The 12151-nt window shown below is 50.7% G+C and overlaps 1 protein-coding gene across 1 annotated transcript; it reads left to right on the top strand.

Moving 5' to 3' along the window:
* The first annotated feature begins 116 nt into the window (after positions 1–116).
* On the top strand, positions 117–11715 carry PHTF1 (putative homeodomain transcription factor 1). The gene is made up of 18 exons (XM_053998321.1): positions 117–212; positions 277–333; positions 410–479; positions 1088–1246; positions 1592–1751; positions 2057–2182; positions 2975–3134; positions 4209–4379; positions 4461–4538; positions 6141–6353; positions 6680–6808; positions 7227–7499; positions 8027–8158; positions 8304–8390; positions 8794–8949; positions 9336–9431; positions 9997–10122; positions 10470–11715. The coding sequence occupies exons 1-18, from the start codon at positions 174–176 to the stop codon at positions 10488–10490; spliced, it is 2253 nt and encodes a 750-aa protein (XP_053854296.1). The 5' UTR covers positions 117–173; the 3' UTR covers positions 10491–11715.
* Positions 11716–12151: the final 436 nt, after the last annotated feature.

Here is a 12151-nt window from a genome sequence, read left to right as displayed (position 1 = left end):
GGGTCGGGGCGGCGCTCGGCGCTCGGCTGGCGCTGCCTGGGTTGGGTGGGGGGGCGGCAGGCGGAGCCAGTCGAGCGCCGGGCGGTTTCCAGGGTAACGGGAGCGGGGCCGGGGTCGGTGCCGGGCCGGGGTCGGTGCCGGGGTCGGTGCCGGTGTCGGTGCCGCCGCTCCCCATGGCCTGTCGCGATGCCATTTCATGGTACCAGAAGAAGGTGAGTGCGGCGCGGGGCGGACGGGCGCGGGCCCGGCCGTGCCCTCAGCCTCCTCTCCCCGCAGATCGGGGCCTACGACCAGCAGATATGGGAGAAGGCCGTGGAGCAGACCCAGATGAAGGTACCGGCGGCGGCGGGGGAGGGTGGCGGGCCCCGCGCCCCTCGCCGCTAACTCGGCCGTGTGTTCCGCCCCGCAGGGCTTCAAGAACAAGCCGAAGAAAAAGGGGCACATCCAGCCCGATCTGATCGACGTGGATCTGATCAGCGGTGAGCGGTGCTGGCTCTGTCCGTTCCTCTCCGGGACAGGGACGGCACCAGGGAGCGGCTGGAGCTGGGTCAGAGGAGGGTTTGCTTGGTTGGGTATCAGGAAAGGTTCCTTCCCCAGAGGGTGCTGGCACTGCCCAGGCTCCCCGGGGAACGGGCGCGGCCCCGAGGCTGCCGGAGCTCCAGGACAGCGCTCCCAGGGATGCCCAGGGTGGGATTGCTGGCGGTCCCTGTGGGTCCCTTCCAGCCCAGGATATTCCACGATTCTGTAGGTGCATCCCAGCTTTGTGCAGGGCGGGGGAAGCAGAACCTGCCCTGCTGCCGGGGGAGCCCCTGCTCGGGAGCACTGAAAACCTGAGAGCAGAGCAGGAGCAGTCCGGGTGGCTCTGCAGGAGTGCCAGGGTTGGGTGGGCAGGGAAGGGGCAGCGCCAGAGCAATGAGAGAAGACAAGGAGCTGCTGTAGCTGTGTCTGCTGGGACTGTGCAGCTTTGAATGGTGCCTGAAACTGGGCTGCTGTCACCCCCTGCTCAGCCCTGGGGCTGCCCAAACTCCAGCAAGGGAGCTCTTGTGATTCACAGTTAATGGTGGCTTGTTTCCCTTTTAATTCCAAGGCTCTACCTTTGCCAAAGCCAAGCCTGAAATTCCCTGGACATCGCTGACGAGGAAGGGAATTGTGAGAGTGGTGTTCTTCCCCTTGTTCAGCCAGTGGTGGATACAGGTCACTTCCCAGCGGATTTTTATGTGGCTCTTGGTGCTCTACGTTATGCAAGGTGAGGAACAGTCTGTGCCATAAACCTTCTCCTGCAAGGAATGTGACATCAAAGAATGTATGGATGTGGCTCCTGGGGAAACGAGCTGGGGTGGACCTGGCAGTGCTGGGGGAGTGGTTGGACTCGATGGGCTCAGAGGGCTTAGCCAAGCTTAGGGAGTCTGTGATGTTGTAGTCCATAATCTAAAGCATGAGGATCTTGTCTGGAACCTACTTAATGTGCATTTCACGGTGTGTGGCACTAATAATTGCAGAAATTAAATAACAGTACAACAAAGCACAGTAAAAACAAGTAGCTGAGACAGACTCTTTAATTTTTGCGTTGGTGCCATCTCCCCCTTTCCAGTGGTAGCAGTGGTGCTGTACTTCATGGTGCCTGTTGTGAGTGCCAGTGAAGTGATGGGACCCCTGTGCCTTATGCTGCTGCTGGGGACAGTTCACTGCCAGATCGTGTCCACCCAGGTGAACAGACCTGCAGGCAGCAACGGGCTGAGCCGGCGCCGCAGGTGAGCACCAGCAGGGCCCTCGCTGCGCTCTCAGCTGGACACGTGGGACTGGATCCAGCCTTCCTCCTTCACGTGCCTGCAGCAAACCTCATTCCCTCCAGATTTTGTCCCTTGTGCCTTTCCCAGTGATGCCCTGATGTGCTGGGGGTGTGGGCAGAATTTTTGTATTTGGAAGTCATTATTCTGTCTGCATGGCTTCAGAAAAATGCCATCCAAAAAGCTGTTCCAGTCTCATTCAGATCTTTTAAAAAAGGCCTTAAAGCAGCTTCTGACACCAACTTAATTCTCCTTGTCTTAAAACTCAGGAAGTTACGCAAACCTGTGGGTGTGGATGGGAACAGTTGGTGTTCTCCTGACAGAACCAGCAAGGAAGAGCAGTCTGGCTCTGCATCCCTGCTGACCAATTTATCCAGTCTGCTCTTCCAGAGGAGGTACGTGGTCCCTGCTGGGCTTGTGCTGCTCATGACACTGGGAGCAATTTGGTACTGGAGGATGAAGGCACAGCATGGGCTGTCACTGACATCCCCACAAACTGTCAGTCTTCTCTTGAATTAAAACTTTAATGTGGGAAGCTGATTCCTCAGGAATGTTTAGTATGTCCTTATTAGCTCATATAAAATTAGACTGTATAAAATTAGATCATGTGAAACCATGTGTTAGATGAGCTGAAGAATGTGGTGGAGTTTATTTTTATTTATCAGATAAGTGACCTTGTCTGAGTGAGTGCTCAGATTATATTGCTGTTTTAGCTGATTTCCAAAAGCAATTGTGCCTTCTGCTTTGGACAGTTGTCTCACTTTGGCACCTTCCTTCTCTAAAAGTAACTCAAGGAAAAAGAGGACAGATTGGATGGGATAATATTTCATTGTTTTCTCCTGTTTTCCCAGGTGAATTTCCTGGTGAGTTTCCAGCTCACAGGTTCTTTCTCTTCCTGAGGACTTTTTGTTTTCTGAACTGCTCTTATTTTTTAAAAAATAAGGAAAATTTCCCCTCGATTTAGAAGTTTTAAGATACTATTAGAGATACAAAAGACATGTTGAGTGAGAGTGAAGCAGATATAAATCTTTTAACAGACTCAGCACACAAAGCCTGCCAAATGAAATTATTTATCCCTTAGGTATCTTGTTTGATGCAGCACCTGTGTGACAAGGGAAGACCAGATTGTTTTACCCCAAAGAGTTTTTCCCTGACATAAAAGCATTTAATTGTATTTTCTCTCCTAGGAATAGAACAGTAAAGCTGGTAGCTGAGAAAGGGACTGAGACAGAAAGTGGTGTGAGTGCTGTGGGTGATGGCATCAAACCCAGACAGGCCAGATCTGAACACAGGCTGCTGCACTCCAAAGAGAAAAGTAAACTTTCTGATGGGGAGAAGAGCCATCAGGTACTGCCAGGGGAGATCCTTTGAAATCACAATTTCAGTGTGTTCTTTGTGTGCCCAGAAGTGTGTTGGTATTTAACTGTATGGTTTGATCTAATACAAGATATTCCCTCCTTCTGCTAATCTTTGCCTGCATTAGGGAGCCTAGAACCCCCTTTCTGCCTCTCACTGAGCAGCTGAAAATGTGCTGGTACTTTCTTTTCACAATCATAGAATAGAATTCCAGAATAGTTTGGGTTGGAAGGAATCTTAAAGGTCATTCCACCCCTGCTGTGGGTAGGGACACCTTCCACTAGCCCAGGTTGCTCCAACCCTGTCCAACCTGACCAAGTGTGGTCAAACAGACAGTGCTGGAATGTGTGTTTTACCAGAGTGCTCTGTTAATTGTTGACACTTCTGATCACAAGGTGTTCAGTTAAGGGAGAGTGCTGATGATGACTAAACTGGCCATTTTCAAAAGCAGTTCCATAAATTATTTTGTCTTGCAAGACTGAGACCTCCCTCGGGGAGAGAGAAAGAGCTAAAGCATCGCGACCTCTGTTGAAAGCTGTGAAACATAAAGATTTTGGGAATTACTCTTGAGTTTCCTCTGGGCCTGTAGTGTGCTAACTCCACATGAAGAACTTGGAGTAGATCTTGTGTGGAATTCTGTTGTACTGTGCCATCCCACCTCCTCTCTGTGAAGGAGTTTGGAGGGAGGCAGAGCTCGGTGTAGGGGCACAGCCCAGGATTTTGGGTTTGTTACCCCCCAGCTCGTAGGTACATCTGGGCTTGAGGCTGCTGGTAAGGCACAGCCAAGAGCTGCTGCTGCATCCTCCTCTTCCTCCCCTTTCCCCAACTCCAAATCCACCCACCCAAAATTCTCTCTCATTACCTCTCAGGCAAGACAAGAGCAGGGGGAAGGAGTTAAAATCTGTGAAGTCTCTGATGCCAAGAGAATTCTGTTTCTGTGTGCTCTGTGGGGTCATGTGCTGCCTCTGCAGGCACCGAGGGCTGTGCCAGGGGGGCAGCTCTGCCTCTGAGCCTTTGATGGGACTCAGGCTGGTCCTTGGTGTGGCCTTGGCTGTGTGTTTGTAGGATGATGGCACCAACAGGGACGGTGCTTCTGACGAGCTGTCGAGCGAGGAGGACGCCGAGGCTGTGGCACGGAGGATCCTGCTACGCCCCAGCATGGAAGGGGCTTCCAGTGACAACAGCTACGAGGAGAAGAAGAGGCCTCTGGTTTCCCTCAACCAGGCTGTCTCACAGGTACCCAGGTGGGATTAGTGCTGTTTTCCACACCCTGTTTTGCTGTGGATAATGAGGTGGTTTTTCCTTTGGTCTTGGCAGGTCAAGCAAGCCCTGAAAGGTGCCAGGGACTCTGACAGTTTTGTGGAGTCTGAACTGGAATCCACCTTATACAGGCAGGTATGGTTGTAAAGTCAGGAGAGGGAGCTTCCCCAGGCCTGGCAGGGCTCACAGAATCACAGGATGGGTTGGCCTGGAAAGGACCTTAAAGCTCATCTCGTTCCACCCCCCTCCATCAGAACAGACAGTTTATGAAGTGATTGTGCTTCAGAATCCTCAGGTGCAAGGTGTGACCTCTTCCCTCCCTGCTGCTTGGCAGCTTTGTAAACCTTCACAGTGTTCACAATCCTGATTGTGCTGCTTTGTTAAACAAACCACAAACAAATAACTAACTAACTCTGTTGGCACCAAAGGACAGTCCAAGCTGCCTCTAATTGCTCCTGCAATTGCTCTTGTGGTTGGGAGGCAGTGCTGTGCTTGCAGCTTTTAAGCTAATAAATTTTGATTTTAAAATCACAGACTATCCTGAGTTGGAAGGGACCCACAAGGACCAAGTCCAACTCCTGTAATGAAGGAATAAATCTATTCTCTGAGACGTACTCAATCACTTCATTACTTTGGTTTTCTGCCCCTGCCACTCACCCTACCTGAAAATAAAATATAAATATGTGAATATCAAGTTATAAATATGGAGATATATAAATTAATACAAAATGTAAATGAAATATTAAAACAGATTCTGCAAAAGGCATAAAAAAGGACATTTTTGTATTAAAATAAGTACATCAGTTTTTAGTTTGTAGGTTGGGAATGGGGGTAGGGAATTAATGGGGAATTAACTTAATAGGGAATTAAATTAATAGGGAATTAACTCTGTGTGAGTTCTGGTATAGAAATGCTTTTTCCCCAAACATTGTCTTAAACCATTTCCACCATGTGGGTGCAACTGGGAGCACTCAAAGCTCTGGGAAGCTGGGGGAGAAGAGGAGGAAGATGATGATGAGGAGGAGGATGAGGAGGAGGAGGGGGATGAGGAGGAGGAGGAGGATGAGGAGGAGGATGATGAGGAGGAGGAGGATGATGATGAAGATGAGGAGGAGGAGGATGATGATGAGGAGGAGGAGGATGAGGAGGAGGAGGATGGTGATGAAGATGAGGAGGAGGAGGATGATGGTGAGGAGGGGGATGATGAGGAGGAGGATGATGATGAGGAGGAGGAGGATGGTGAGGAGGAGGGGGATGATGAGGAGGAGGATGATGATGAGGAGGAGGATGATGATGAGGAGGAGGATGATGATGAGGAGGAGGATGGTGAGGAGGAGGATGGTGAGGAGGAGGATGGTGAGGAGGAGGGGGATGATGAGGAGGAGGATGATGATGAGGAGGATGGTGAGGAGGAGGAGGAGGATGGTGAGGAGGAGGGGGATGATGAGGAGGAGGATGATGATGAGGAGGATGGTGAGGAGGAGGAGGATGGTGAGGAGGAGGGGGATGATGAGGAGGAGGAGGGGGATGATGATGATGATGATGAGGAGGAGGATGGTGATGAGGAGGATGGTGAGGAGGAGGAGGAGGATGAGGAGGAGGATGGTGATGAGGAGGATGGTGAGGAGGAGGAGGAGGATGAGGAGGGTGATGGTGATGAGGAGGATGGTGAGGAGGAGGTGCTGGTTGGACAAACCAGGCGTGGCGCTGTGCCGTGTGACCTTTGCTGCTCTGCAGGAGCCCAGGGCGTGCCTGAGCGTGGGGCCCCGGAGCTGCAGCGGGAGCCGGCGGGACTCGGAGAGCACCCGGCAGGACTCGGAGACCGAGGACATGCTGTGGGACGATCTCCTGCACGGCCCCGAGTGCCGCTCCTCCGGCACCAGCGACAGCGAGGAGTGCTCCCCCTGCGGGGACTCCCGCAGGGACCTGAAGGAAGACGTCTTCCAGCAGGTTGGTGGTTTCCATCCAGGAGCTGGGAGTGCTTCTCCCTCTTCCCCCCGTCTTCCCAAATACGAGTGGCACATGAGGATGCTGTTGGTGTAAGGTGAACAGCCTGCATGAAGCCAGAGTCACCCTGGAAGTCTGGAGTGCTCGAAATGATATCAGTGATTCCTGATCAAATCTATCCCTCCCCTCTGCACGGCTGCTTATCCCAAAACAAAGCATTTCACCCAAAATGGAATTTCCCCCACAGTCCAGATGCGTTCTAGGCAAAGGCATTTCTTACAGCAGGACAGAAGGAGCTGACCCAGCTTTTGCACTCCTCTCTTTTCTAGAACCATCTGTTTTGGCTTCAGAACACCAGCCCAGCATCTGCCAAAGTGAGTGCTCTGATCTGGGAAGGGAATGACTGCAAGAAGGTGGACATGTCCGTGCTGGAGATCAGTGGGATTATCATGAGCAGGGTAAGGGGGCTGTGTGGCATTGCAACCTCTCCCTCACACTTCAGAAAACAACCACCAAAACCCCTGGAAACAGCTACACGTGCAAATATTAGGGGCAGTATGACAGGTCCCTCCCCAGCTGCAAAGATGGTTGTCCCACATGTTCTTACTGAAAAATTGCCTAACCTCCAGTTTAGGAGGTCTCTTGAAGACTGACAAGTGCTAATCATCACTGATTGTCTCTGCAGGGTGCTGAAAGTGGTGATTATTTGGCTGATTGGTTTTGGGTTTGGACTGAAACGGGTGGAATTATTTTAGGCTCTGTCCCGTGAGGGGAAGGGGAACCCACTGCTTGTCTGAGTTGATGCTACCACAACAACAGGCCTTTTCCTTGATGCAAAGCCCAGGTAATCATCCCATTTTTATTCCTGCTTGCCAGGTTAATGCCCACCAGCAAGGAGTGGGGTATCAAATGCTGGGAAACATCATCACCATCGGATTGGCCTTTCTGCCGTTCCTCTACAGACTGTTCCGCACGGATAACCTGGAGCAGCTCTGCTCCATTTCTCTGATGGAGCTTCTGCACGTCTTCTGTGGAGCCCCTGTCAGCGCCCCTGTGCTCATCCTGTCTGCCATCAACTTTCTGGAAAGGCTGTGCTTAACCTGGATGTTTTTCTTCATGATGTGTGTTGCTGAGAGAACCTACAAACAGGTGGGTTTAAAGGTCCTGGTGCCTTTCAGGAACCTGCAGAGCAGGAATAAAAATGGCATGATGACCTTAATGCTCATCTCATCCCAGCCCTTGCCAAGGTCATGGAGGGGAGTCTGGGAAGGCTCTTATTGATCAGTCACAAATTATACCTATCAATAGCATTCCTGACTGCCCTGTTCCCCCCTTACCTGTCCCCAAGGTCTTACTCTGTCCCCTCTCTGTTGCCCAGAGAGGCTGTGGCTGCCCCATCCCTGGAAGTCTTCAAGGCCAGGTTGGAAAGGGCTTGGAGCAGCCTGGGAGAGTGGAAGGTGTCCCTGCCCCTGACAAGGGCTGGAAAAGATGAGCTTTAAGGTCCCTCCCAATACAAACCAATCTGGAATTCTATGAAAACAACTGCTGCTACAGAGGCTGAGCGCCCAGGTCTCATGCTGAGCTTCCCCAGTCACCCTTTTTGCCTGGTACCACTAAGAATCCCAAACAATCTGTTCAGCTTTACTCTAATTTATGGTTCTGGTTTTAACTTGCAGAGGTTTTTGTTTGCCAAGCTCTTCAGTCACATTACATCTGCTCGGAAAGCCAGGAAATATGAAATCCCTCACTTCAGGCTCAAGAAGGTGGAGAACATCAAGATCTGGTTGTCCCTTCGCTCCTACCTGAAGGTGAGTTCTGATCTGGGGTTTGGTTATTGCAGAGGGAGTGCCAGTGCCAGTGCCAGTGCCAGTGCCAGTGCCAGTGCCAGCTGTTTGTGGTGGGTTTTGCCTGCACACCACACTCAGCCCTGACCCTGTGTCCTTGTTTCTGCAGAGACGAGGCCCCCAGAGGTCTGTGGATGTTGTGGTGTCCTCAGTCTTTTTACTGGCTCTTTCAATTGCTTTTATCTGCTGTGCCCAGGTGAGATTTTAACCTTTGTGGTTTATAAAGTAGGGAAAACCCTCCCAAGTGCTGGAGGCTTTCCTTTCAGCAGCCTGCAAAAGGCTTGGCTGAGACTGCCAGTGGGACAAGGAAAGGCACTTCATCACCTGTTAGATGGGCAGAGGGAGGAGAGAGGAGGAACAAAGCTCTTTTTCTGAGCAGAAGGAAAATATATCCAATTCCAAGCTAGAGGCAGATTAGAGATGAGACCTTTCCCTGTAACCCCATCTCAGGAGTGATTTACACTTCCTGGGAAGAGCTGTCAGTGGCTGTAGAGCACACAGGGCTGGGCAGAGGAGGAGCAAGGGCAGTGCTTGTGCACTTGTCCCAAGAACAGGCACTTTGTCAGTGACATTTGGTGCTTTGTTTCCTCCCCATACAGGTTCTTAAGGGTCACAAAACCTTTCTGAGTGCAGCTTACAACTGGGAGTTCCTGATGTGGGAGGCAGCACTGCTCCTCTTTCTGCTATGTCTGGCATCTCTGGGCTCTGAGACCAACAAAAAATACAGCAACATTTCCATCCTGCTCACTGAGCAGGTAGCTCCCTTCAGCTTGTTCTCCTCTGGGCTTAGTGGTTTGTTTGGATATAATTATTGTATTTCAAACCAGCTTAAGTACTGGAATCAAACTTTACAATGTTGGGATCAACCCTTGTGTTGGCCAGAAGGCAACAAAGCACTGGTCAGCATGGGAGGGATGGGCTGGTCCTGTTGGGCCAGACTCAAACTCCAAAGTTCTAGATTATTTTGGTCTCTGGGTTCATGTGCATTAGCCAAAACAATTGGAAAAGAATGATGTTATCAGTGCTAAATTCACTACTTGAGGAGTGACAGCAGATTGCAAAAATGGCTCCAATTTGCCTTAGTCAGGACTTGGGGGCTGGTGCTGGAATATCAGCCCCTGGCCTGTGGTGTCTGTCACAGATAAACTTGTACCTGAAGATGGAGAAGAAGCCAAACAAGAAGGAGCAGCTCTCTCTGGTGAACAATGTGCTGAAGCTGTCCACAAAGCTGCTGAAGGTGAGATGCTGTGCCTGAGTGGCAGCAGGGAGTTATGGCAATGCCACGTGGCCCTGCCCTTCCCTTGGCTCCTGGAGTTGGTGCTCACAAAGGGGGTTTGTCAGTGCTGCTGCAGCTGTGACAGGAAAGGGAGCAGCACAAGGCCAGTGTGGGTAATTAGTGCTGGGAACTCTTGATGAGCAGTGGTTTAACTAAGTGAGAGGAGAGGCTGGGGTGAGCACAGCTTCTCCTGACTGCTCCAGTCTCATTTTCCTTCAGCTGCTCTGATGCTGGAGCTCACTGCCAGCAGCAGGGAGAGATTTGGGAAGGAGTGAGCAGAGTCTGAGTCCATGGACTGGGCTGGGTGATTCTGCAGCCTGGAGTGTCAGGCTCTGGGGCAGCTGGGGTTGCTGCAGAGACGTTGGATTCAGCAGGAGATGTCTCTGGAACACTGGCAATTCCTGTACGTGTATCTAAGAAAGGACACAGAGGCAGCCCAGTCTGTTGTGCCAGTGCTAAGCTAAAAGTCAGAGGATGAATTCTTGCTCTTGGGGAGTGCTAATGGACCCTTGTCCTGTCTCTGCAGGAATTGGATAGTCCATTCAGGCTGTATGGACTGACCATGAACCCACTGATCTACAACATCACACGGGTTGTCATCCTCTCTGCTGTCTCAGGAGTGATCAGTGACCTGCTGGGATTCAATATCAGAGTAAGTGTCCCTGTGCCAGCCAGCAGAACAGCTCTGGGGTCACTCCTGGGGCCACAGCCCTGAGAGAAGCCTGGGTTTGCACTGGGACCCAGACACCAGAACCTGCTGGGTGTGTCCCCACCTCCCTGAGCCAGTTTTGGGGGGAAGGACAGGGCTCACTTCAGTTTCAGTTCCCTTCAGGTGAAGCTGTGAGAATCCAGGGTTCCTCCCTTTATCCCAGTCCTCCTGTGGCTCATCCTGAAACCGGAGCTCACTGTGCAGAGCAGAATGGGCAGGAGACACAGAATGTTACTGGAGATTAAGACCATTCCTGTTAGACCCAAACTCCCTTTCTTATCTCTTTGCAGTTATGGAAAATCAAACCATGAACTGGCAGAACATCAGCCCTGGGCATCTCCACCAGACACCAGAGAAGAGAACCAGCAGTGTGGGCAGAAAGAAGAAAACTGACAGAAATCTGTAATTCCAATTTTTAAACAGATTCCCAGTGTGTGCATCAGAAGTTTTCTTTCTGCTTTACTGCTCTACAGCATCCAGAGTGAACTGGTCTCCTCAGTGATGTCATCCCATGGCATGCACAGAAAAACTGGATTAATGGGGCCAAATCCTGGCAGCTGGCACTGAACCAGCAGGAACTGCTGTGGGACATCAAACACTAAAGCCGTACAAGAGCTGCAGCTGGGGGACACCACTGGCTGTGGCTGGGGCCACGTTTCTGTAAAACCTGGACCTGGGCATGTGGCAAGGAGGGGCTCAGCCCCTTCCTGGGGCTGCACTGGAATATTCCAGGTTGAGAATCCTTTGCTGCACTGACCTGGCTGTGCTGAAGAGCTTTTCTTTCCTTAAAGCTCTGCCTCCATCCTGAAGCAGCCCAGGATGCACCAGGTGAATTCCCCTTCCCTGCTGCCAATCCAGCAACACCCAAATCCTGCTGGTGGCTTGTGCTGGTGCTGCTGCAAAGAAATTCTCAGTGTTTTTGGAGGACAGTTCCAGGAGAAAAACCTTTCAACACACACTACAGGCAAAGTGTTCACGAGCTGGAGAATGTTTTGCTACATCTGTTCCCTGGAATGCTCAGCTCCATCCTGTCCTGGCTGTGACAGCAGCTCTGCTCTGTGCTGTGAGCAGCTGTTGCAGCCCAGCCCTGCTGGGGAGGAAATCTGGGGGGAAAAACCAGCTTTGACAAAGACTTCCTCAGGTTCATGTTTAGAAAGGTCATGGAGAGCAAGAAAACATTTGAAGGCTTCTGCAACATTTCCCTTCACTGACTCCAACAGGTTCTATTTATTAGTAGGGAAAAGAGCAAAAACTGAGGAACTTCTCATTCCTTCACAGGAGGGTGAAATGGCAGAAGAATCTTTGGTAGTAAATTGTTTACAGCTATTTTCTGTACAAGGAAAACTTGTGAGATGTAAAAGGAGGTGACATTTTTATATAGCAAAATGTGCAAATAAACCTGCAGGACAAGCACTTCATCGTTACCAACGGTTTCTACAGCACTGGATGATTTTTATACCATCTTTTTGAACATCTGTTACTGGAATGGGGGGGTCGAGGAAACATCCAATAATAAATTGCATTTGTTTTGCAGAACAGCAGCATGTTTGTGGGTAAAACCTGGCTCACACCCCTGAAAGCCAACCAAGACCCTGGTTTAGACAGTGCACAAGCAACAGGCCAGGAACTGGAGTTGGGTTTTAAGATCTGTGTAAAAATAATGAGTGATTTGCAAGAACCTCAGGAGCGCGTGTGGAGGTGCTGTGCAATAGATAAATATTTACACCCAGCACATCCGTCCCTTGTGTAGCATTCCAAGGCCATGTGGATGCAGGAAGCACAGGGAAAGGTCTTGGGAAGGGGAAATCCCACACAGGTAGGGCTTGTGGTTCTGTTTTGTGCATGTGTGTGGTTTTGTTTTTCATTTATTTTTGGGGTTTTTTTTTACAGTTCTTTGTGCTGCAGGTGTTTGGTATATGCTATGGGGTTGCAGTAGGAAAAGATTTTGTCCCCTAATTTGCATATACAACAG

Source organism: Vidua macroura, chromosome 24, assembly GCF_024509145.1.
Source record: "Vidua macroura isolate BioBank_ID:100142 chromosome 24, ASM2450914v1, whole genome shotgun sequence".
NCBI lineage: Eukaryota > Metazoa > Chordata > Aves > Passeriformes > Viduidae > Vidua > Vidua macroura.
The sequence above is the reverse complement of the archived record's forward strand: the minus strand, read 5'-3'. Positions and strand labels throughout refer to the sequence as shown.

Coding starts and splice junctions, on each gene's coding strand:
- PHTF1 (XM_053998321.1), top strand. CDS start 174: ATGGCCTGTCGCGATGCCATTTCATGGTACCAGAAGAAG. Junction 480..1,087: donor CGACGTGGATCTGATCAGCG/GTGAGCGGTGCT, acceptor TTTAATTCCAAG/GCTCTACCTTTGCCAAAGCC. Junction 2,183..2,974: donor AGTCTGCTCTTCCAGAGGAG/GTACGTGGTCCC, acceptor TTTCTCTCCTAG/GAATAGAACAGTAAAGCTGG.